At 44.6% G+C, this 26,171-nt stretch overlaps 1 protein-coding gene across 2 annotated transcripts in view; it reads right to left on the bottom strand.

The window, feature by feature from the left end:
• ARFGEF3 (ARFGEF family member 3) overlaps positions 1–26,171 on the bottom strand; it is a 164,073-nt gene that overhangs the window by 120,817 nt on the left and 17,085 nt on the right. For both annotated transcript variants that reach the window (XM_083176610.1, XM_083176608.1), the window contains exons 2-3: positions 6,163–6,214; positions 1,563–1,644 (exon numbers count right to left, since the gene is read on the bottom strand). In XM_083176610.1, coding sequence (XP_083032736.1) covers positions 1,563–1,644; positions 6,163–6,214 — 134 coding nt within the window. The remainder of the gene's footprint in view (positions 1–1,562; positions 1,645–6,162; positions 6,215–26,171) is intronic.

Raw genomic sequence — 26,171 nt, forward strand, 5'->3', positions numbered from 1 at the left:
CCTGTCACTGCTCAGCGCTATGCTAGCACTGCAACCCCTATTACACCCTCACCCATAACCAGGGCTGGATTAACAATGGGTCTGATTTAGCTATAGCTCCAGGCCCACTCTCTTAATAGGCCCATTTTGTAGCTAAGGGACAGGGCTTTCTAACGAGAACAGCCCCGCGTCGCTAGCCCCCTGAGAACCAGAGCTACCGCCAGGCAAACCTGGAACGTTTTCCCCATAGGATAACATGGGACCCGCTAATTCCGACCTCCATCCGGTTCCAACGGCTGCCATTTCCCCCTACAGCATCACAGAAACTTGAGGTTGATCTCAGTCGAACCCAAATCGCTTGACCTTCAATCTGATACCTGGTCCATAATATGGGTTCATTGGTTCTAGAGATATTGCAGGTAAAACTATTTTTTTTTTTTCATTTCTGAAATGTAATTTCATGGCTGTTCATGTTGTTTGAGGACAGATTTCTCTGGAACCAAACGGCCCAGTTTCACGGGACCAGAATCAATCGAAGCCTACATGTAAATGGGTCAGTTGGTTCCGAAGATATAACTTGTTGTAAAGGGGGGCGGGGGTGGTTTTCTCTCCCCCTCACACCAGAAAATGCAGGGACTAAGCTGTGTAAAAGGGGCCAGTCCTAGAATGTCCCAGCATGATCCTGGGACCATATTCCCTGCATTTTCTGGTATGAAAGGGGTATTATTTCAAATAGCCGGGACATGCAGTGCTCTGAATACAGCCGGGCAGCCCCCTGCTCTCTGCCCGGCTGTTAATGGCTGTCATTTCTGCCCAGCGGCGACTGTCCCCCAGTTACCACGAGCATGTATTCCCCCATGGCAATGAGCATGTAATCCCACATGGCAACGAGCATGGAACCCCTGGCAATGAGCATGGAACCCCTGGTAATGAGCATGGAACCCCTGGCAATGAACATGTAGGTAAGCAACACCTATGTAGCATAAATTTTTTTTTTTTTTTTTTTTAATATAATTTTTATTGAAGCATTAAAAATTTACATTACATAGCAGATTCTATAAACATCTCATCACGAGTACACGTAGCATAATTTTTTAATAGGCAGTATGGTGTTTTGCATAATACGTAATGGAGATTATGGTGTGAGGTTTAACATGTAATGGGCATTATGGTGTAAATTTTTAATGTGCGCCTTTGGCACGCAATGCCCCGATTTATGAAGCATATTGTGTATCATTGTTCAATCTGTTTGGTATAGTGCAGGCATGTAGTGTAGTGTAGGCTGCTGCTGAGAAACTACACAAGTAGCAAAAGGAATCCTGAGAAGCTGTCGGGCATTTAAAGGGAAATCAGATGCGATACATCAGGGGTGCTAAAAAGCACCCGTGATGTGCACCTGACAGCTGCACATATGATTTATCCAATTTGGATGTCAACCGCATGCATTTAGCCCAATTTCTTGTCCGATCCATCAGAATCAGGTGAAATCAGGCCAAACTGCACAAGGGTATGATGGCCTAAAGATACAGTAAATAATTGTCTAATCAATGTGATAGAAATCATATTAATAACAGGGGACTTACCTGCATTCCAGCCAGTGCATTTTGAGCTAATTTAATATTCTTTGATTCCAAAGCAAGTTGAAGGGGAAGAAGGCACTTTTCCCTGGAAATAAAGAACAGTGGGAACAGCAAGATTAATTTTAATATCTCAAAGGTCAGAAAAGAATAGGGGGGGTGGGGGATTTATTACAATCAGTACCCTCAAATGAGGGTGTACCCTAATAACATCGGGCCAAATCTCAATGCCATCATTGACTACATCACGTGGATGTATGAATTGTCGCATGCAGGAACAGAGCTTGCAATAAAGCTTGGCCCTGCGATGAGTCTCCGCAGCATTATCGGGGTATTTTTCTGAAAAAAATACCCAGATCCTGTGCTGTGCATGCAATGCCGTCACCCTCTCCCCACTGTGACGACCCCTCTACAGAACTTTCAATTCATATGAGACCCCTCTATGGAACCTTCAATTCGCATGAGAGCTAAAATTGGCGTTATTATCACAGGGCTCACTAAGATTTTTTATTTTTCAAATTTTTTTTTTCAGTAAATTTGCCCAGATAGTATTTCCCATTATAAGTATGGGAATTTAAAATATTTTTAAAACAGAGGTATAATTATGTTTCAGCATTTTTGCCATCAACACATAGGATTTTTAATCATAACTGTATCTTGCAGTCAGGCTACATTTTGGCTTTAATTGCCAACATGGATTAAGCAATGGAATCCTCTATTGGAAAATAAATAGCTACTGTATAGAGATAGACTGATTTATACTTCCAACTGTATAATACACGGATACTCGAAAACACCAAGACCAAGGTGTTATTTGTGACCATAGGGATGGGGCTTTGTCATTAATGTTCAAAAACATCCATGTCTTCCTAGCAATGGTTACCAGACTACTATGGTAGGTAATCATGGTTCCATTTCCGATAGACAACCTTAAAGCAATGAATATAAGAACTTAATGACTTTGATGGGTAAAGGTTATAATGAAGAGTGAACTGTGTCCATGCCACAGAAAAGTGAATATGCTGTGTGCACCTATGTGACACTATGGTGAGGTCACCTGTTTTTGGTGTAGTGTGAATATTTGGCAATGACACCATTTTATGCATATTGTTGGGCTTTGCGTTGTTTATAGTGGTGTTCATTCTGAGATTTCAGAGCGTCTGCAATAGTGCATGCCTTTTCAAATGTTGAGAGGTGTGTATTATGGATTATTTTAGACGCAATAAGTCACTTTAAAATTTGACATGCTAGTCTAGAAAATAGATCAAGATATTGACAGAGTGGGATCCTAAGTGGTTTCATGTATATTTGAGAGGTCACTTACTTTATTAAGCTCAACCAACCTATATAATTTTATATGTTGGGAAAATCACGTTACACTACAGGTGTGGGGGGAGGAAAATGTCCAGAGAGACTGGCTTTTGGAAAGGGCGTGTCCTAGTCAAATGTTAATTGCTGTGTAAAAATAAGCTGTCCAGCATCTGTGGCCACAAGCAATCAACAATAAAAAGTTTTTTGGGTACTTGTGAGTTATCCGGGCTGCCGATTTCTAAATCGGGTCGGATCGGGCACATCGCATCGCATGCGACCATCGGATGCGATGCGATGCGATGACCCGATTTTTCCATAGGAATCAATGTTAAAATGGACTGAGTCCATTTTAACATGGAATTCAATGGGAAAAAGGGGTCCTTTTCATACCCCTACTATCCAAGTGGGCATGGAGTTGGATATAAACCTGTGGTGAGCGTAGCGAGCCACCGAGCCCGAAGCATGGCGAGCGTAGCGAGCCCCGCGAGGGGACACAGAATACCGTTCGCTCGCCACGCTTCGGGCTCGGTGGCTCGCTACGCTCGCCACAGGTTTATATCCAACTCCATGCCCACTTGGATAGTAGGGGTATGAAAAGGACCCCTTTTTCCCATTGAATTCCATGTTAAAATGGACTCAGTCCATTTTAACATTGATTCCTATGGAAAAATCGGGTCATCGCATCCGATGGTCGCATGTGATGCGATGCGATATCGCATCGCATCGCATCTGATTGTATGCCTTAACTTAAGGCATACAATCAAAAAATCGGCAGCCCAGATAACTCACAAGTACCGTTTTTTGTATATAGAACAAAGTGTACACATTTGTAATGATTATGGTTAAACATGAAATATACATGATTTGGCCTAAATAAAACGTGTGTGTGTGTGTGTGTGTGTGTCAACTGTCACACCAACATTTTTACCAGGTCAACATTTTGTACTTTTTGACCTAATGCATGTCAACCATAACATAGTCGATCCATTCACCTACACCAAAAAATAAAAACTGTAAAAGAAATGAGGGTACTTGTGTAGTTTCATGGCAGCAGTTACGTAGTCAGCGTAGCGTCTCTGTTAGAATCAGCGTAGTGTTTCCGCAGCCAGCGTAGTCAGCGGCCCTGTCAGAATCAGCGTACCGCAGCGCGGCTAGCCAGAGCTTACGTAGTTAGTGTAGTCAATCTAGCGTCCCTGTCAGAATCAGTGTAGTGTTCCCGCAGCCAGCGTCCCTGTTAGAATCAGTGTAGTGTTCCCGCAGCCAGCGTAGTCAGCGGCCCTGTCAGAATCAGCGTACCGCAGCGCAGCTAGCCAGAGCTTAAGTAGTTAGTGTAGTCAATCTAGCATCCCTGTCAGAATCAGTGTAGTGTTCCCGCAGCCAGCGTCCCTGTTAGAATCAGTGTAGTGTTCCCGCAGCCAGCGTAGTCAGCGGCTCTGTCAGAATCAGCGTACCGCAGCGCGGCTAGCCAGAGCTTACGTAGTTAGCATAGTCAGTTAGCGTAGTCAGTCAGCATTCTGTCACCACTAATTTCATTGTGTCAGTTATGGCTGCTGAAGCATTAACCATCTTTAACCTGCCGCAGACGGAGGAGTCGGTGGAGTTTTAACAACGCCACCACTTGCTGCCAGAGACACAGACCTGTGTCAATGGGCATCCTATGAGGCTTAGTGTAAAGGAGAGGATGTGGTGCTGCCACATAAGAAGCTGTAGCAAGAAGGTCAGTGTCTGGTCCGCACAACGGTTTTGCGAATGTCACCTGACATTTACGACCCTTCTGCGCTTCATATTTTCTTGGGCAGAGGAGCTGACAAGCATTAAATTTTGTGAGCGCCACCTCATGATTTCCCAAAAAAACACTGTGATTTATAACCAACCTTATGCGGGAGGCGTGTACCCTTGATTTAATGTCGTAGCCACAACGCCGGATTGGCGGGCCTAGCAAAATTGTTGAGGTGGATGAAAGTTTATTTGTACAACAAAAAAATCATGTTGGACGAGTCCTGCCTCAGCAGTGGCTGTTTGGTGGCATATCCCGTGAGACAGGTGAATGTTTCGTAACACCAGTGACCAGCCGTGGCGTCAGCACCCCGATATCAGCCATCCAGATGCATATTGAACCAGGTACCACCATATACTCAGACTGTTGGCGCGCATATAACACACAACTTGAGCAGCCGGGGTTCATCATGCGCGCGTGAACCACCGCTACAATTTTGTGGACCCAGACACTGGGGTTCATACCCAAAACATTGAAAGTCTCTGGTGCTCATGCAAGTGGAGGAACAATAGACAGAGGGGCACTACGCATCAATACCTTGACTCCTACCTGCAGGAGTTTCTTTGGCGCAAAACCCTGGTGCAGAGAACACTTTCCTGTGCATTTTACATGCACTAACTCTGGCCCAACGGCCGACAAATCATCCGACATAAATGCTGACGCAGCTGCGTCAACATCAGCTGCATTTGAAGGGAAAGCAAAAAGTGAAGAATGACTGTTTTTATAGTTTCTAGGACTTGTTATTTGATAGAACGCTTCGGGCTCGGTGGCTCGCTGTGCTCACCACACTTTATAAAATCAACGCCATGCCGACGTGGATAGTGGGGGTATGAACAGGTCGGGAGAGTGCATAACGCGTCTGCTCGCCACACTTCGGGCTGGCGTGGATAGTTTGGGTTTGAAAAGGAGGCATTTGCCAGTATGTAACATGGAGCACTGTCAAATGCGTCCTTTATTGTGCATGAGACACACTAGCGCCCACACCCCCTTTGTACACAAGACACACGTGCTACCGAACCCCTAACCCTGTCTCCCTGAAGCGGACACAGGCAGGGTTGCCGTACCCTGCTGCAAGAATTACTGAGACGCACAAGCATCTGAGACGCTTGAGTGTCTCAGGCAGATAGAGCGCCTCTCCGCCGGCACCCGCATGATCGCCTCTCTGCCCACGTCCGCCAGCGCAGGGGATCTGGTTGTTACCGGCGCTGTATGAGAGGCACTCCCTAGACTTGCCAGGGGACACCGGGGACATAGCTGTAGCTCGTGGGGACAGTACGGTGACTACGCTGCCTGACTGGGACACTACGCTAACTACGCAGGGCTGCCGCAGGGACACTCCGCTGATTACACTAGGCAGCCATTGGGCTACGCTGACAAAGCAGCTTAGGCTACTGCCATGAAACTACACAAGTACCGAAATGAGCACTTGCAGACCAGGCAGATATCTTCTATGACAGCTGTATATGGAAACAAGAAATTCAGATTCTGTGCTACATGGAGACATACATATTCTCATACCTCAGCTGGTAGGGTGGGATCTTGGTTACACCTTCCGAAGCATCCAGTAGTTCTGCAGATATTGAAAAAAATACATATATATTAGTCAGTCAGTCAGATATGAGAAGCACACATGTAAAGTTATTGATGGCAAAAATATAGTGAAATATAGACAATAAATTATTGCAATAATTAGGTTGCTAGTAGCTATGTTGTATGTAAGGAGAGGTTATAATGACCATCTCCAATAACCTACATCATTTATCAGCAACAACCAATGTTAAGGACGCCTTAAACTAGGGCATCTTCTCCAAAGGGCAGCACGGATGGTGTAATGGTAAGCATTACTGCCTCACAGCACTGAGGTCATGGGTTCAATTCCCATCATGGCTAGTTTGTATATTCTCCCCACATTCCATAAATATACTGGTAGGTTAAATGGTTCCAAACAAAATTAACCCTAGAATGTCTGTGTGTGTGTACTTGTGGTAGGGAATATAGATTTTAAGCTCCATTGGGCAGGGAATGATGTGAATGTTCAATATTCTCCGTAAAGCGCTGCAGAATATGTATTCCCCAGCCAGTCAAGCCAAGCTAGGGAATGCATATGCCGGGGGGCTTGACTGGACGACTTATCTATAGTGTGCATTTGCAATCCTCAGTCTTCGATGCGATTCGCTCGGGACCTGATGTCAACAGGTCGCTCGGGACCTGATGTCAACAGGTCGCTTGATCGCTTTCAAGTGCATGAAAAGTGACTAAATTGCAAGAGAATCAACCTAGTGTATGGGCACAAAACAGTACAAAAATAGGATTGCATCTGTGTTGATAGACAAATAAGGAATAACCTTATTGCTTTTTTGGATTGGTTGTCTGCACAGATGGACTCTAGGTGTCAGGAGGCTTTGAATTCCAGAACAAGCTGGTACTTGTGAAACTCCAAGTGTGGTACATGCTGGTCGTAGGAGGTACATGACTCCACCACCATGCAATAAAAATTATTCCAATTTTAGCAACACTTTAAATCCAAGACCCACAGTCTACATCCACACATCCTGGCTAGTTGTGTTAAATTTGGAAGTCTCAACACCCCCCCCCCCCCCAGAATCCCCCCACCCCAAAACATGTGACATTGGAGATAAGTTTAGTGAATAAATACATATATTGTTGCGCTCGCCATGCTGTCTGAGTCTGGCCAGTCGGGATCCCAATGTCGGGCTAATGACTGTCAGGACCATATACCACACCTCATCAAAATATTGTAGGATACAGTCCCAGTTTGCAGGAGGGGCAATCATTTACAAGGCAAGGTTTAGTTATCTATTGTCATCAGCTTGGCTTCCCAGTTCTCCAAATTGCCGACTATTACAGGGGCCAAAACAGTCAGAAACTCACTGCAGCTTGCAGGTCTTCCAAATAGAGAAGGCTATTACACTAAACCTTGCAATTTGTTGCAATTTAGCATATGGAAAATTTTGTAGGGGAGATAGAATATGTATGTGCTGTATCATTAATAAATTACCATTATATGATAGTGATACTGGTACTTTTACTTGGATTATATAGTCAGTCAATGGAGCTTAGCAAATAGGGGAGCATACAATTATGTTGGCAATGATGAGACCTATACTAATCATGCATAAAGGGAATTACCGGTAGGTTAGAAATTGTAAGAGGATACAACAGAAATGAAAAGTAGTGAAAATATACAATGGCTTTTACAAATATCTTGCCGTGTTACAAGTTACAACATCAAGTTTATATGACTAACAAACAAAGTTCTTTATAATGTGTTCAAAACAATGTGATCCAACCATTTGTCAAAATCATTCACAACAGATTGTAACTACATGATTGCATATCGCGTATCTAGAACACTGGAACTTGAGCTCATTCTTCGCAAAATGACTAATTCTCCATTAAGAGTGATTGTTGGTGGACAGCAATTTTATTTTATTATTTAATTTGAAGCAAAAACACAGTAGACAAATTTGGGTACATGTGTAGTTTCACAGTGCCAGCATGGCGCCATGCGTCTGAGTCCCCTTGCGGGGCACGCTTCGCGCGCCCACGCTGCGGGCTTGGTGGCTCGCTACGCTATCTAAAATCAACTCCATGCCAATATGGATAGTTGGGGTATGAACTATCCATGTTGGCATGGAGTTAAGTTAGTTTATTTTAGATAGTTGTGGCGAGCGTAGAACCCGGAAGTAGAATGACGCCATGAAACTACACAAGAACCCAAATTTGTAAGACATACTGTAGGCATATACATTAAGCACGTAAAACATTAGGCACAGTGATAAACATGCAATAAACCTGTGTGTTTGGTGGACAGCAATTTTTTATTATTGCTACAGATGCTCAACTGGATTGAAATTAGGGTGGCCAATCCCGGGATCGGGATCGGCGGGATCCCGGGATTTGGCCCCCAAAACGCCTGGATTTCAATCCCGGGATTGGAATTTCCAATCCCGGGATTTCGGGATTAAACTGCGCATGCGCAGTTTAATGCCAGGCAGCGTCTGAGCACTCAGACGCTGCCGGGCTTTTCCCATACCCCGCAGTGCGCAGCGTGACGAGGTCACGCTGCGAGGTCACGCTGCGCAGGGCACAGCCGCACATCCACGACTGCCCATCCGCCCAGCGCTCCCGGCCACCCGCCCGCCCACCCAGCGCTGACGGCCGGCCACCCGTCCGCCCACCCAGCGCTCCCTGCCACCCGCCCACCCACCCAGCGGTCCCTGACACCCGCCCAGCGCTCGGGCGGCCAGGGTGTTTTTTATTATTAGGGAAGCCAATCCCGGGATCCCGGGATTGAGCATTTTTCAATCCCGAATCCCGGGATTGAAAAAATGCCCCGGGATTGGCATCCCTAATTGAAATCCTGGGCTTTTACTAAATTACTTCAAGACAGTTCTAGTTTTTTTTAGCCAGTCTACTGGTGACATATGGATGATAAATCTTCCTCAATGTTGAAGCACTTTTGTAGGCTGCAGCAAGTTTTCCTCCAGGTTCTCTGTACTTTTGTGCCATCCAATTTCCCATTTATTTTCAGAATTATTACTGTCCTTGCCACACAGAACCATCCCCATAACATCATGCTGCCACAGACATTGTTGTATGTAGAGATGGTTTATTGACTGAATGCTGTTCAGTGTTATGCTGGGCATACACAGGCAGATAAAATGGCTGTCACACCAACAGGCATTTTAACTGTATCTGCAACTAGCACAGGCATACCGTGTGGGATCTTACAGTATATTGGCTGTGATAAAGGTGCTCTGTCCCTGGGAAGGAGACATTTCCCCGTTGCTTCCAAAGTGTAGTAACAGAGATGTCCGTCGGTTGGCAGCGGTAGGGCATACACTGAATGATGCAGCGGACATGACGCTTTCAAAATATTGAATATCAAGTTTCCAACCGATCAATATTACCGTTTCATTTGCCCGAATACACACTGCAATTATCACAGTAGAGGGGTGAGTAAAAAGACTAGCCTACTTCACACGGAATGTTACTGAGTTAGGTAAAAAGAAAGAAAATGAATGTATTTTCACGGTGCCCGATATATCGGATGCGATATCGGCCGATTTATAGGATGCGATCTAAACCGTTTTTTGACCTGTTCATAATGATTTTTAATAGTGTGGCGAGCGCAGTGAAAATACACAAGTACAGTACCAATGAAACGCTCAGGTCAGGGACACCCTGCCTATATTACATGTAGAAAATAATTGTCAACTTGCTACAATTTTGCTGGGTTCACATCCACTATTGGATATCTGCACTTTAAATTTTCCTATAACTTTATACCAAGAAGTACCAGGGCTCACATACTTTCCCTTCTGTTAGTGTTCCTTGTGAATGCTTTACATTTTCCGGTGCAGGCATCCTAATCGATGTTGGAATTCCGGCACCGGACTGTTGGTGGTAGTCGGGATGCCGGCGTAGGCATAGTGAACGAAGGCATCCTGACTTCCGGGATGCTGAATGCCATTCTTGATCTGCTGGGAAAGGTTGTTTTTTTTGTGTAAATTATTTATTGTAAGACTGCAAAATACATAAACTTAAAACTGCTCTAGTTTGGAAGGTTTCTTACTCTTCATATTGTAGTCGGTCCTGGGAAATTCATTAACGACCAGAGGAGCTTGCAGAGACAGGTGTATTTATACTACAATCCCGTGACACACTTTTACAGCAACCAGGTGGCCTCCAATAAACTATTTATGTGACTTGTGAAAAAAGTTGATTCATTTAGAGGAAAACTAGTATGTATATAGCAAGGGCGTGAATACTAATATAATTTTTACGTTTTTTGTTTCTTAAATATTTTTGAAAAATGGTTGGGTGTTTTTGGGCACATTGATGCAACTACATTAGTGTTGGATGTCTTTTTTGCCAAAGTTGCAACACTATTTAAATAAGATGCACAATCAGTCTCTGCTGATAAAAAAGATTATGCGGCTTACTTATTATTGTTATCCTTTATTTATAAAGCGCCACAAGGGGCCCACACCACCAAATTACATAAACAAATAAGCAAAACAAGAACACAGTGGGGGAAATTTGCTAAGATGAGAGTTCTATTTCACATGGGATGTTGCTAAGGGTAACCAATCAAAACCTATGTTATCTTCTAGGGGTGCTAACTAAATAAGAAGTAGCTTCTGACTAGATGCCCACATCCAATGTGAAATAAACCTCCACTCTAACAGTTCAAGACAATGTAGGACAAGTACAGTGTATATAAACGTAGCAGCATCAGCAAACAATACTGAAATAAGTATCAGAGTGGGCAAAAAATCAAGGAGATTTGATGCCATCCAAGGGAGTATGGAGAAGTTAGTTCAAATAAGAGTAGGAGATAAGAGGGCCCTGCTCATGAGAGCTTACATTCTAAAGGGGAGCGGTAGACTTATTGGGTGACATTTAATAGGAAAGTTTTAGTAACTTTTCAAAATCGCCCATTATCGCACTTTTTAAAATCGCATTTTTTGCCGCAAATTCGCATATTTAATGAGCTGCATACTCCGGGCAAAAAAAGTGTGATATGGTGCGATAATGGGCGATTTTTAGTTATGAAAATGTGCAAATTTGAGGAAATGCATGAATTTGTGTAAAAAAAAAATGGCGTGAGGACCTCCTGAGCATAACCAGCCCCGGGCTCATTGAGCCATACCTGGTTCTAAAAAGCATAGGGGTCCCCCATATTTCTGAAACCAGCCCCGGACTCTTAACCGGGTCCTGGTTCCAAAAACACGGGGGACAAAAATCTGGGGGTCCCCCATATTTTGAAACCAGCACTGGGCTCCAATAGCCCGTGGTATCATGCCACAGCCGGGGGACACTTTTTACATAAGGCCCCCCCCCTGGCCGAAACATGACCACTGTGGCTGATCAGCCTTGGATGGGGTACCTGGAGGAGCGGGGACACCCCCAATAAAGGCCCCCACAGGCTTCAGCCATCCAGGGCTGAAGCCCGGAGCTGTCACTGGCGTCCCAGGGCTTTGGATGCTGGCCTGTTAGAGTTAAAACAGTCATTCATAACATTGCTTTATACAGGTGAACTACAGTGCTAGCAGGCCTCCACCGCATGCTGGGACTTGGAGAACCACATGTCCCAGCATGCGGGGCATTAATGGGCCCGCTGGGACTTGTAGTCCACCTGTAAAAAGTATGTTAAAATAAAAGACACACCGAAAGGTAGAACTTTAGGTACTTGTGTAGTAGCACAGTGCCAATTACGTAGTTAGTGTAGCGTCCCTATCAGAATCAGCGTAGTGTTCCCGCTAGCGTAGTAAGCGTCCCTGCGTCCAGCATCCCTGTCAGATATGTATTCCTGAAACACCCCCACTATCCACACCAGCCCGAAGGGTGGCGAGCGCAGCGAACCCCTGCGAGGGGACGCGTAACCTGTTCATACCCCCACTATCCACAGATATGTGTTCCTGAAACACCCCCACTATCCACGCCAGCCCGAAGGGTGGCGAGCACAGCGAACCCCTGCAAGGGGACGCGTAACCTGTTAATACCCCCACTATCCACGTCGGCGTGGAGTTGATTTTATAAAGTGCAGAGGCTGCTGGCGTGGTTGTCTTATGCGTCTCCATGGAGACGCATAAGCCAACCATCCTATTAGCCTCTGTTCTCTGTTCTGATCTGCGTCAGAGAGCCGCTGTCAGTTCGGGGTGAGCTAGCTGTGGAGAAGGGAGGACAGCGCTGGACCATTGGTTGGTAAGTATATTGGTGTAAAAGTGAGCTGTGTGTGTAATAAAGTTCTACCTTTCGGTGTGTGTCTTTTATTTTAACATTCTTTTACAGGTGGACTAATTAATGCCCCGCATTCTCCAAGTCTCCAATTAAGGGTATACAAAAGTGATTTATACCCCTTTCAGACAGAAAATCCTCAAAAACCCAGGTATTTCCCAGGTAGAACTTGGCTGAAGGTGCTGACCCCCTTTCACACAGCAACAAAAACCAAGGTATTTCCCTTGTCGACCCCTTTCACACAGAAACTGGATTTTTCCTGCAAAACTCTGTGTGTCATAAGAAAAGGACAGTTTCAAAGGAACACAGAGATGAGGTCATGAAAAGTGGGAGGTGTCTGCTCACTGCATTGCATCAAACATGGCTGACAAGTTGCAGAACCTGGAGGTCATGAGTGCTCTGTGTGTTTTGCTGCTTACAGCAAATCAGAGCATTATGCAGATGCTTACACTGTACTACCTGGCACAGTGTTATTCCAGGAGGAGGAAGGCACAATTTTTGGTGGAGAGGACTTCCACTCGATGCAGGTATTTGCGCCGGAGGAGAGCCCTGATTTTGTCCAGTGTTACCTCCATCCTGAAGTCTACAAGTGCCTCAAACCGGTCGTTGTGGGCCAGAGACCGCAGGCACAGAGAAGCTTTCTGGGCGACTGTGGAAGCTTTTGCACCTGAGCAGTGGCTGGCACATTTTCGGAAGTCACGAGCTACTTTCAACTGCCTGCTGGAACTGGTCACCCCAGCACTTACAGGGGATGCAAATTATCGGAAGACCATCGAGCCGTGCAGGAGACGGGGGATTGTGTTGTGGTGGTACGCAACCCCAGGGGAATACCGTACCATCTCATGTCTGTTTGGTGTGGGCATTTCTACGGTGTGTGTTCTAGTGCGGTAAGTGACACAGGCATTGTTGGAGAGTCTTTACCACCGTTTCATCTGCTTACCACAAGGCGACCGACTGGATGAGACCATAACAGGCTTTCTGCAAAGAGGCTATCTGCAGTGTGCTGGAGCGATTGATGGGACACACATACCCATTATTGCACCCCCAGATAACCCAGCGGATTACCATAATCGTAAAGGTTGGCACTCCATCATCCTGCAGGCTGTGGTGGACCATAAGTATTGGTAAGTAGTATGCAATGTTTACATATGAGTGATATGGTTGGGCCACACTGTATATTGTTAAACACAAATACGTTTTCTGTTCAGTTTTACAGATGTCTACATTGGCTGGCCTGGTCGGGCTCATAAATCACGGGTACTCGTTCAACATCGCAGAGGAGAGAAGAGGTGGCTGGTTGTTCCCTAGAGAGGTAAATGTGTCTATTTTAGAATAATGTTTACTTTACTGCAAAATAATCATGCAATAGATGTAAATTGGGGTAGGTGTCCGTCCTATTAAGTTGTACAGCTAGGGTGTTAAATGTACTTTGCTAATGCTTCGGAATAACTACACATCCCAGCATGCTGTGACACAGTTAAAAAGTTGAAACTGTGTCAAGGCATGCTGCATGTGTTCTTTAAACACTGATGTTCACGTCTAATATACAGTAGATAGAGACACAAGTAATCCAACATACACTTGCCACCTATACTATTATGTTTTGTTTTTACCTTCACAGAGATCAAAGTTTGCATCTGGGGTGGAGATCCCAGTCCATCTTATTGGAGATGCGGCATACCCTTTGAGACGTTGGTTTATGAAGGGCTGCACGCAACATACCCCACTGTCTCCTGACCAAGTCCACTACACCACACTATGAGCTCGGCTCGGATGGTGGTGGAAAAAGCCTTTGGTAGACTAATGCCTGGTACACACCAGGACGACTAGGGCCCGATCCCCTCAATCTAGATCCAATTCCGACCAATTGGATGTAGATTGTGTGGTGATTGGGCCCTTTTCTGTCCTGGTGTGGACCAATACCGATCCGATGCGCGGTCCCGCGGGTCGGTCGTTATTCAGATCCTACCTGCTGCAGTTAGGATCTGAATAACGACCATACTGCCGGGTGCGGGTCGCCATTGGATCGGTGCACATCGTGAGCGGGTCGTGCCCCTCCCGCATCATCGTGAGCGGGTCTGAAGAAACACTGACGACCCGCTCACAATGTGCATCATGAGCGGGTCGTCGTGGTGTGTACCCTACATAAAGGGGCGATGGCGGTGTCTACTGAAGAGGAATGACATTGCCATTACCCTGGTTCCAGATGTGGTGGCAGCTTGCTGCATTCTGCACAATGTGTGTGAGCTACAGAAAGAGAACTTTTTACCTGAGTGGAATGTGGTGGACTATGACCTGGCTGATACCCCTGTAGAATCAGGAGGCTACGAGGGTGAGACAAGTTTTTCCAGTGCTGAGGTTATCTGTAACACCATAACTGTTAACTTACATACAATGACACAGTAGAAGGACACATGGGTTGTAGGTTTGAAATAACTTGTTTTATTTTGTTCAAAATATGTTTAAATATATAAAAAAAAAATCCAGGTTAAAGACATGGTATTCTTTTTTGGACATAAATAGCACATACCCTTTCAAAATATAAAGTGTAAACATATATGCATTGAACTATTGCAATACGATAGAGCAGGCATTCCCAACCACAGTCCTCAAGGCACACCAACAGTGCAGGTTTTAGGGATATCCAGGCTTCAGCACAGATGGTTTAATCAGAATCACTCAGGTACTAATTAAGTCACCTGTGCTCAAGCCTGGATATAACCAAAACTTGCACTGTTGGTGTGCCTTGAGGACCGTGGTTGGGAATGCCTGCGTTAGAGTATAGGGTACACACAAGTGTGATAACTGTCCAGCAGCCCCACCTTTTCAGCCGGTAGTAAACTGTTTTTATAACAAAGAATTTACGGTGCCATTAGTGCAGCAACCCCCAAAAACAAACAAACAGAGAAATATGTATGTGGCTATGTAATAAAGAACAAGGCATACTGTGTACACATTTTAGATTATGTTCCCTCACATATCTACAGTATACTGCAGGGATTGCCACGCATATGAAAAATAAAAATAAAGGTTTGGGACCTGTATTGCAGCTTCAACAGCAATATAAATAAAATGAAAGAAAGCCCTTTTTATGCCCACATAACGTAAAAAAAATACACATACTGTGGAGATAAAATTGGAATACCGCACTTAACAGCCCTTGTAAGTGCCACTTGCATAGGATACTATCAAAAAATAAAAATACGTGGTATTTATATGTTAGTTGGGTGCCCACTATAGTTAGTACGCTCATACCCCCACTATCCATGTCGGCATGGAGTTGATTTTATATAGTGTATGGCGAGCGCAGCGAGCCACCGAGCCCGAAGCATGGTGAGCAGACGAGTAAAACTAAGCAAATAGCTTAGTGGCCGCCCAACTAACATAAGTACCAAATATTCTAGCAGCCAAAAAACATGAAGAACGTTTCAACACTATGGCAACATTACTACAACTGCCTGTAGGCATTGCTGATTACAGTGCTAACCAGACTGTTGGGATTAGTGCCTTCAGAAAAGCTAGACCCTGAATCATCTGCATAATTATGCACATTGCCATATTGCCTACTATATCATGTGCCATTGAGACTATTATGTATTGTCTCCTGTGGACTGGTATTGGCATGAGGCCTGCTTGGCACTGTGGCATGTGCATAATTACTGCCTGTATCTTCAGTATAACTTCGCCCTGGGGCCTGCGGAGTAGTTTGGTTTGGATTTGAAGGCATAAATGTACGGCCTCTGTTATGATGTGGTGGATTACAATAATCACCCTCAGTGTACAGAGGACTATACATCTTGTAAGGGTGCGGATTCTGTAATGTAGACACCATATTGGTAAGGAAGCTCATCTGTGACTCTCTGTTTTCACGCGCTATTCATTCATAGAGACCCACGAGCTGTGTGAGAAACAAATCTTGTAACTGTCTCTCATTGTCAAAGAAGCGCTGCAGCCGGGCAACCTCTTGAGTTTGGAATTCAACATCGGATTCTCGCAGATGATCAACCAGGATTCTTGACAAGGATTATTGTGCGAGTAGCAAGCTCCATCTTTGATGTTTTCTTCTTCCTTGCAGGTACATCAAATACTACAAAGAAAGGAATATAATCAGTCATTACAATCAAATAGCGGCCATGTCAGTATATATATATATAAGCTTGATGCCTTCTCATGGCCACCCACCAATTGATTGGTCCTTTTTTAGACACACAATGTACTCACAATCCTTCATACCATCTAGAGGCTCCCAAACTATGTGAGTGGGTTTACCCCATGTTTTATATAGGCTCCACTAGCAGGGGGTGCAAAGCCATAGCCAGGAGACACACTTGACGGGGTCCCGTGGCCAAAGCATTACCCACCCAAAATAGTCATCACAGGCCGGGGGTTCTTGGGGAGGTAGGGACCCACAAATAAAGGGGTCCCCCCTCTCCAAGGCACGCCAGGCCTGTGCTGTAGGCTATCCCCTGCACCCCTGGGCAGTGGGTGTAGGGTTGTTAGCTGTTTTACAAAATATTGGCTTTTACAGTGGAACTACAGGTCCCAGCAAGCCTGCCGCACATGCTGGTACTTGGGAGAACCACAGGTACCAGCATGTGGGACATTAAAGGCCCTCCATTACCTATAGCCCCCCTGTAAAACAAATATTAAAATAGATACACAAACAATACTTTTAAAAACTTACTGTTACAACGCAATGTCGGGGTCTCAGACTGTGCAGGAGTTGGTGTCCCAGATGGTGTACTGGTGCTGGCTCCACTGTCCTCCACCTTACCCTCTATTGGATCGTTAATGGGTCCTCCATGGCAGCAATAGGATCAGGAATGCTGTTGTCTGTGCTGTCATCCAAATCCATTATAGGTGGGCAGGATGGGCTGCATTCTGGAGTTATGCTCCGTGATGAAGCTGCACTGGACGATGATATGGCAACGGGGTTTAGCAGGGCATAATTGCCAAAGACTTTATTACAATGGTCTAAGTCATGGGTCTTCAAACTGCGGCCCTCCAGATGTTGTGAAACTACAAATCCCAGCATGCCTTGCCACAGTTTTGCTATAAGGGAGTGTTAAAACTGTGGCAAGGCATGCTGGGATTTGTAGTTTCACAGCATCTGGAGGGCCACAGTTTGAAGGCCCATGGTCTAAGTAAACCCATTCCATCCTACCAGCACCACTTTTCCTCCTGTTATTGTCACAAACTTTGTTGTAGTACTTGCGAAGAGCTTTTAGTTTGTTGACTACCTGTTGCTGGGTACGCACAATGCCCCTTGAGGTGAGGATCTTGGCAATATTGGTATAGACTACAGCGTCCTTCACTGTGCCAGTGATTTGTTTCCTGATCTCTTCCTCCCCTCTGACCGACAGCAGCTCACGGACCTCCTCGTCTTTCCAGAGCGCCATGCCGGTCTGCTTTTGTGCTGCAGCACAGCACATGTCTGACGCCTCTGCCACGCCCGCTCAGCCAATCAGGAACCCAGAAATACCCAGCCAATCGCGCAGCGCCATGCTGCACAGCCAATAAGAACTTTTGATCAATTGAAGGGATAAAAATCCTGTGTCGGAGCTTTTCACACAGCCGGGAACATGGGTGAGACACGGGAAAAACCCTGGTAAATACCTGGGTGGTTGTCCATGGAATTTAGACCCGTGTTGACCCTTTGAGACAGAAAAAAAACCTGGGTCGATACGGCAAGAGCTGGGAAATTACCGGGTCTTTTTTTTCTGTCTGAAAGGGGAATTGGCCCAAGTTTTTTTCCTGGTTATTTCAATTACAGAGCATCCTCTCTAGAAAAACCACTTTTGGGTGAAAACACACACAACAATATTCACAACTGTGACCATGAAAACAGGTCATTTAGAAGGGTTTTTTATCTCCCGCCAAAGTCAGTAACTTCGCACTAGGACAAGCTCGTACTCTTGTTTACTATGCTAAAGTATATTAATGAACCACTCAAAGACGTCCTGACATAAATTTATCTAGATCGGAGCTTCTTCATACGTTTCATTATTTTCATCTATAAAGCGAAACTATAGGTGTCTTGCCGGAACAGAAGATATTTACTTAGAGCAAAATGCTTTTGACATTTCTTATTCAGGTCACAACTTTTCCACACTAGCCAATTTTGAAGATCTCAATTTCAATTTTTTCACTCCGCCCTAATGTGCATTGCAGCCAACACGCATGCGCAGTCTATCTATAATTAACCTCCATGAGAATTCACGGCCATGTCAACAGGTCTGAATTGGGCCCGTTGCCCTGTGACCTTCAGTCACTTTAGATGGGAGATCAGGCACGATATAACAATTGAATATCACCCAATAGGTCCTTTAGACAATGGAAACTATAGATATTAAAATATCCTGTACTTTCTTTGTATAAAGCACGTCAGCCAATCCATACTAAAAGCATGAACATGCTGCACAGCCTAAAGCGAGAACAGCCACACTATCTTGCAATTGGGGTGCCTCCATAATCCCCCTGGATTTTTTCATTTATCTAGCACCCTCAATCATCTTAAACAAGTGTAGTTCATCTTCCCTGCATGGGGTATATGGCTCTGCTGCAGGGCTTCCAGCACAGGTCTGGTCTGCATATCAGTGCTGAAATACAGACCACACTGTGCTAGAAGCAACACATCAGAGAACAACACCCCAGACAGGAAAGTGGAACTTTTTTAAAACATAGTCAGTAGATGTGAAAAAGAAATGAAAGAATGTGAGTTAACAAGAAGGGCCACTGTTCTCATGCAGTCCTGTATTTACAGGGTTAAAAGTGTCCCTGTGTGCTCAGCTATGCTCCCCCTGGTTTTATTTTTATTTATATTTGTGGAAAGTGAGGCTTAATTTTGTAATGACCATCCCAGTGTGTGGTTCTTTTACACAGTCTCACCGTTCTGTAATGTTTCTTTAGTGTAAGTTGACACATGTATCCATTATTTTCTAAATCTCACTTGTTACAGTATTCATTTGACATGTGTCAGATTTGCCATTCAGCTATTTATCGATGTGTTTCGCATTTATTATGAAATGCGGGGCTATGTATAGGCTCCTATGTTATCTTGGAGACAGTGGAAGTTATCTTATTACAGATCACGTTTTCATTTAATTGCGGACATTCTTATATACTTTTACTTGTCCTGTTATTGGTAGAGAAAGTAGATTTTGTCCTGTACAGCCGCAAAGCCTATGCCAGGACTGTCTCTATAGTCCTGCTTTTTTGAAAGTTAGAAAGTTATCAAGGCATCGAGGATGCCTTGATAAAGCCCCGGTGAAATGATCGTCGGCTTCAGGACCACTGTCTTTATGCAGAAAATGTGCTAATATGCCCCAAATGTGTAATGTTAGTTGAGCGTTGATGTGTGATTTATGATCGAGATATACCGTGTAGCGGGAGAACCGGAGCAACAGGCAACAGCACCACGTGCAGGGAGAGCAGAGTCGGTACACACACCGGCTCGGCCGCTCACAGACCACCCAGCAGCTGTCCGTCCTGGCTGCCCGGCAGCACAGTGAGAAGCCGATAGCCTGAGATCGAGCAGCCGGCTAAGATAATAAAAGCCGGGGGATCCAGGCTTAGGCAGACTGACCGCAATAATATATAAGGCATAGTCCTTTCTAACTTTCAAAAAAGCGGGACTATAGAGACGGTCCTGGCATAGGCTTTGCGGCTGTACAGGACAAAATCTACTTTCTCTACCAATAACAGGGCAATTAAAAGTATATAAAAATGTCCGCAATTAAATGAAAACGTGATCTGTAATAAGATAACTTCCACTGTCTCCAAGATAACATAGGAGCCTATACATAGCCCCGCATTTCATAATAAATGTGAAAATACATCGATAAAGAGCCGAATAGCAAATCTGACACAGGTCAAATGAATACTGTAACAAGTGAGATTTAGAAAATAATGGATACATGTGTCAACTTACACTAAAGAAACATTACAGAACGGTGAGACTGTGTAAAAGAACCACACACTGGGATGGTCATTACAAAACTAATGGGTTGGGATCATTTGGTCTATTGCATTATGGTAGAAAGTCATTAGGTCGAATCCATTAGGTCGACATGCTAAAAGGTCGACATGATTCTAGGTCGACATGGGAAAAGGTCGACATGATTCTAGGTCGAAAGGTCATTAGTTCGACAGGTCATTAGTTCGACAAGGTCATTAGTTCGACATTGTCTATGTCGACATTCATAAGGTCGACATGGGGTTTTTCACTGTTTTTTTACCTGAATGTCAACACAGTCGACATGGACACAGTTTAAAGTGCACTGCATCACTATTTTATTCTCCCACCACGCCCTAGTGGATGGCAGGGCATGAAATACCGCCTGTCGGCACATGTTGGCTCAAAAAACAGTGAAAAACTCCATGTCGACCTTGTGAATGTCGACATAGACAATGTCGAACTAATGACCTTGTCGAACTAATGACCTGTCGAACTAATGACCTTTCGAACTAGAATCATGTCGACCTTTTCCCATGTCGACCTAGAGTCATGTCGACCTTTTAGCATGTCGACCTAATGGATTCGACCTAATGACTGTCGACCATAATGCAGTAGACCAAATGGCCGCATCCCAAAACTAATACCCCTTTCACATCGCACTTTTAAAACGGTATATTGCTGTTTTTTTTCCATTTTAAAACGTTTAAGGCTGCAATGTGAAAGTGCCAGAGTTGATTTACCGGTTAAAGTTAACCGGTATTTCAACACGGTTAAAAAGCAGAGTCCTACACGGTTCAAAGCCGTTTTTTTGGCAGTTTGAACAGCTCTATTTCAATGGCTTGAAACGTGTCCCTTGGGGGTTAAACGGGTTGAATGTTTGAATGGTATTAAATGATTTTTAAAACAAGGCTCAGACCCGTTTTAAAGTCCCATTTAAGAATACCGTGTCATTACCCATTTCTGCAATGTGAAAGCAGTATTAGCCTCACTTTCCACAAATATAAATAAAAATAAAACTAGGGGGAGCATAGCTGAGCACACAGGGACACTTTTAACCCTGTAAATACAGGACTGCATGAGAACAGTGGACCTTCTAGTTTTAGCTCACATTCTTTCATTTCTTTTTCACATCTACTGACTATGTTTTAAATATTTCACCTATTTTATCTAGACCTAAATAAAAGTTAATTTAAAAAAAAAAAAAAACGAATACTGTGACAAAGGATAATAAAAGTGCACCCATATATTACTTTCTTTTTTTCTGTGGAGTAGTAGAAGTTGTTTAAAGTATTGGGTAACACCTCTCAATTTTGTAATTTGGGCATTGATCCCTGACGAATTAATAACTAAGAGAGAATTAATTCCTAAATACAATTATTCAAACTGGTGCGGGAATTTCCTCTCTATATGATAGGAAAGTGGAACTGCATGTGTTTTAAGATGCAGGGTGCTACAATAAACACTAACCACGCTTAACAGAACAATTACATTATGTCCATTTGTCGAAAAAAATATCTTAACTTGTACAGGTTAAATGAGTAAACCATTAGAAGGGAGCAACATGGGAGAATGCATATAGAACAGTTTCTTAGGCAATTATAAGAGACCTGCATTTAGTGTTGACTGAGAAACTGCTGTCACCACAAAAATACACTGAAAGCACCAGCAGGATTAATCATTTTCAGGTATTCTGCACATTATAAACCCTGACCGTAGCAAAAACTGTGACAAATTTTTCATTTAGATATCAGACTACTATACAAAGTATAATGATAAATATTTTAAGTACTCACAAGCTCCACAAATCAAGAGTCAATTTTATTCCTAGCGGTAAATTTATGAAAGTGTGCGTTTTTAGAAGTGAGAGATGTTGTCCTTTTCAACCAATCAGATTCTACTTAATAATTAATTATATAGCACCTTCAAATCTAGAGGATAAAAGCTAGCATTGGATTTGTTGCTATGGGAAGCAACTCTAACTTCTAAAAACTTCACCCTTTAGTAAATTTGCCCTCTAGAATAAATGTATGTTTTTTTGTGATCTTGTTACTTAAATTCAGGTTATAAAAATTCCACATCCTACTGTATGATAAAAAAATCCTAATAAAATAACTTTATCAAGATCTATGGGATACGGTCATTGGATCTACAGCAAGGTGGTCGACACCGTTAGGTCGACATGGGTATAGGTTGACAAGTCATTAGGTCGACATGGGGTTTTTCACTGTTTTTTGAGCCGACAGGAGGTATTTCATGTCCTATCATCCACTAGGGCGTGGTGGGAGAATAAAATAGTGTGCTGAGTGCAGCGAGGCACCATGCCTGAAGCATTGCGAGCGAAGCAAGGTCATGGGGTGCACTGGAAACTGTTTGTTTTTACCCGAATGTCGACACAGTCGACATGGACACAGTGAAAAACCCCATGTTGATATTTTGATATATACAGTAACTCACAAGTATTGCTTCATTTCTGTTGTATGGGACTTGAATAATATGTCCTTAGCAGGACAGGATACTAATGAATGTGCCTAGTGTTCATTCTAGCACCCGCTATCTTTGAAAACCCATGCAGTTCCTCTTCGCTGCCTGGGGTGTCGCTGTCTGCTGTAGTGCTTCTAGCACAGTGTGGTCTATCTATCAGCACTGATATGCAAACCAGACCTGTGCTAGAAACACCACAGCAGACAGCGACACCCCAGGCAGGGAAGAGAAACTGCATGAGTTTTCAAAGATAGCGGGTGCTAGAATGAACACTAGACTGCCTATAATAACTACTAAGTGATTTACTTTTTCCTATTACATATTGAACAGCTCTCTGCTTGTACCCAGTAATGCTGTGTACTATTCGGCAATAACAATATTATAGCACTACTGCCTACATTATTACTGTAGCTCTCTGCCGAGTACTCGGCAGTACTGCCTAATGACAAGTATTAACTGACGGACACAGAATACAAAATAAAATTGATATTAGATGTAGTAAATATATATATATTTTATATAAAAATAAAAAAAAGTGTGTATTCGTAATATATACCATACACACACACAATTATTTATTGTACATTATTTTGACTGGATCACCTAATAAACTGTTTATTGATGTAAACCAGTGATCTTCTAACTCTATAGTAAACGGATGCACAAAACTCATATTCTTTTATATTTTAATTGTGCATTTATTAAGAACTAGTTACCAGCCTGCCAAAATGACAGAACATCATAAAAATAATGTCAGCACCGGCGGCGGCACGCTTGCACAGACCAACACTTGAGCTGCTCCATCTGGCGTAATCTAGTAGCCACCACCAAACACAACACTTGAATTCCCACAACAGAAGGGAGGAGCAGCATTAGCCATTTATTACACAGGATTTGTTTGTGTGTGGGGGGGGGGCATGGTGGAGCTTCTTGTTTAGATAGTTATTAGGAAAATAAACATTTTGTATCCCAATTGCACACCGAGTGAGAGTTATCTACATAATAATCAGATACTACAGAGATCTTGGTTGCATATATCTGCAAATATAGGGCTAAGCCCCCAGGCCGTACGTCAAGGCGTCTCTGTGTTACTGGGGGTCCCTAATATTGGGTACGTATTATCTGATTATTATGTAGATAATTCTCACCCAGTGTGCAATTTGGATACAAAATGTTATTTTTTCCTAACTAGAATTACCCCTCCATTTTGGCACCTGAGTGACATCACAATCTGACTGAGCAGCTTGCCAACAAATGTGTTGTTTAGATAGTTATTAGCAGGGTCGCCATCAGGGAGGGTCTGGAGGTACTTGAGTCTCATGCCCCAATGCAAAAATGGGGCCCGGAAGGCAGTGTTGTAGTTGTAATAGGCTTCCAGTACGTTTCGACGGCAATACAAATGCGGCAGCAGCCACAAACCAATTCAAGCTCTGGGTGGATTTAGAGTGGAGGCACACAGGCACTTTTTATTTTAATTTAAATTCCGGGGCATGCTAGTAATACATAACAGTTCGCTGCGGGCCGTTTCATGAGGCTGTGTAGTTGCACTAGCCCATCCCCTCTTCTCCCCATCCCTATTGCCAATGCTGCCAGGCATGAAAACTAGTGACTGCCCTGGCGCGAAGAGGACTTTTTTCCAAAGCCACCAGAGGGATTCAGTATGAAATCCCGGCGGTCGGGATCCCGGCGTTCAAAATCCCGACGCCGGAACCCCGACAGCCAAAATCCTGACAAGGGAGGGACGTGGATTGCCCCCCCCTTGCGGGCTTGTTGCCTCGCTACGCTCGGCACTCTAATTTATTCTCCCTCCAGGGGTGTCGTGGACACCCACGGAGGGAGAAAGTGTTGGGATTTCGGCGGTCGGGATTCCGGCGTCGGGATTCTGAACACCGGGATCCCGACCGCCGGGATTTCAACTGCATCCCCACCAGAGCGTACCCGTTGCTCCAAAAGGTGATGCTGGGGCCTTCTGCTCTGTTGCCAGAGCTTCAAACACAGGAGCCGGCTCCTTCTAGGACTGAAAGGAAATGCTGCTCAGCTGCCCCCCCCCCCCCCCCGTACCTGCCAGCTGGTACCCTCACTCCCCCCCCCTGCTCTGGTCCCCCCTGCCCTGGTACCTTGCTCCCCCCCTCCCCTGGTACCTTGCAGCTGGTACCTTGCATCCGGGCAGTGGGGCAGCATGGTAGGCAGTGGGCATTGAAGGGCTCCTAGTCGGCAGGTCCCAGACTGATTGCTGAAAGCATCATGCAGGAGGAGGCTGGTGCACAGAAAGCGGGGGCACTGGGAATCCAGGCAGCGCGGTCCGTGCTCAGGAGGAGGACGCGGAGGAAGGTCCATTAGGAGATTGTCATTTTATCGGCGGGGGTCCCTGCCACGAATGGGAAATAGCGGAGCCGTTAATTAAATATGTGCATATTTAATTAGAGGCTCATTAGATATGCGCATATGTAATTTCCGGGCCCGCTATTTCCCATTTGCGGCAGGGACCCCCGCTGATGAAATTAAAATCTCCTAATGGACCTTCCTCCGCGTCCTCCTCCTGAGCACGGACCGCGCTGCCCAGATCCCCAGTGCCCCCACTGTCTGTGCACCAGCCTCCTTCTGCATGATGCTTTCAGCAATCAGTCTGGGACCTGCCGACTAGGAGCCCTTCAATGCCCGCTGCCTACCATGCTGCACCGCTGCCCGTACTCTGCCTACCATGCTGCCCGTACTCTGCCTACCATGCTGCCCCGCTGCCCGTACTCTGCCTGGATGCAGGAGAGGTGGAAACTGGGAGAAGAATGGAGCGGAAGCTGCAGGCGTAGCGCTGCCTTGCTACACCTCAAGCTAAGGTCAGCGGCAGCGCAGCTCTCAGGGTGCTGCCTTCCAGAAATAGCCGCATCGCCGGGCAGCGCTGCGGCTTCCGTTCCAGTGGGAGCAGGAGCCGCACATTATCAGGGGGAGAGCCGCATGCGGCTCAAGAGCCGCGGGTTGGCCACCCCTGGCTTACAGTAAAGAATGTATTGTAGGTGTAATGCTGTGTACACACTTGTACAATCTGCATGAGATCCAGAATTTTTTTTGACTATGTATACACTTATATCTCCACTAATGTTAATACAATGGGGGAGCTGTGTAGTACATGTGACATCAACTATTCACCCACGCAATTGAAGCATACAATGCCAATCCAGTTAGTTGATAGCAATGGTAAATTCCCAATGCAGGCTTTGGGTTTATCAGAATGATATGCTCAACATGTGTAAATTAACACATACATCATATTAATTATAAGGAGAAGTCACATTAATGTGAGTATAAGATATCAGTATCCTGTCTT

Source organism: Crinia signifera, chromosome 3 (assembly GCF_055691185.1).
Source record: "Crinia signifera chromosome 3, ASM5569118v1, whole genome shotgun sequence".
In the NCBI taxonomy this organism is placed as follows: Eukaryota; Metazoa; Chordata; class Amphibia; order Anura; family Myobatrachidae; genus Crinia; species Crinia signifera.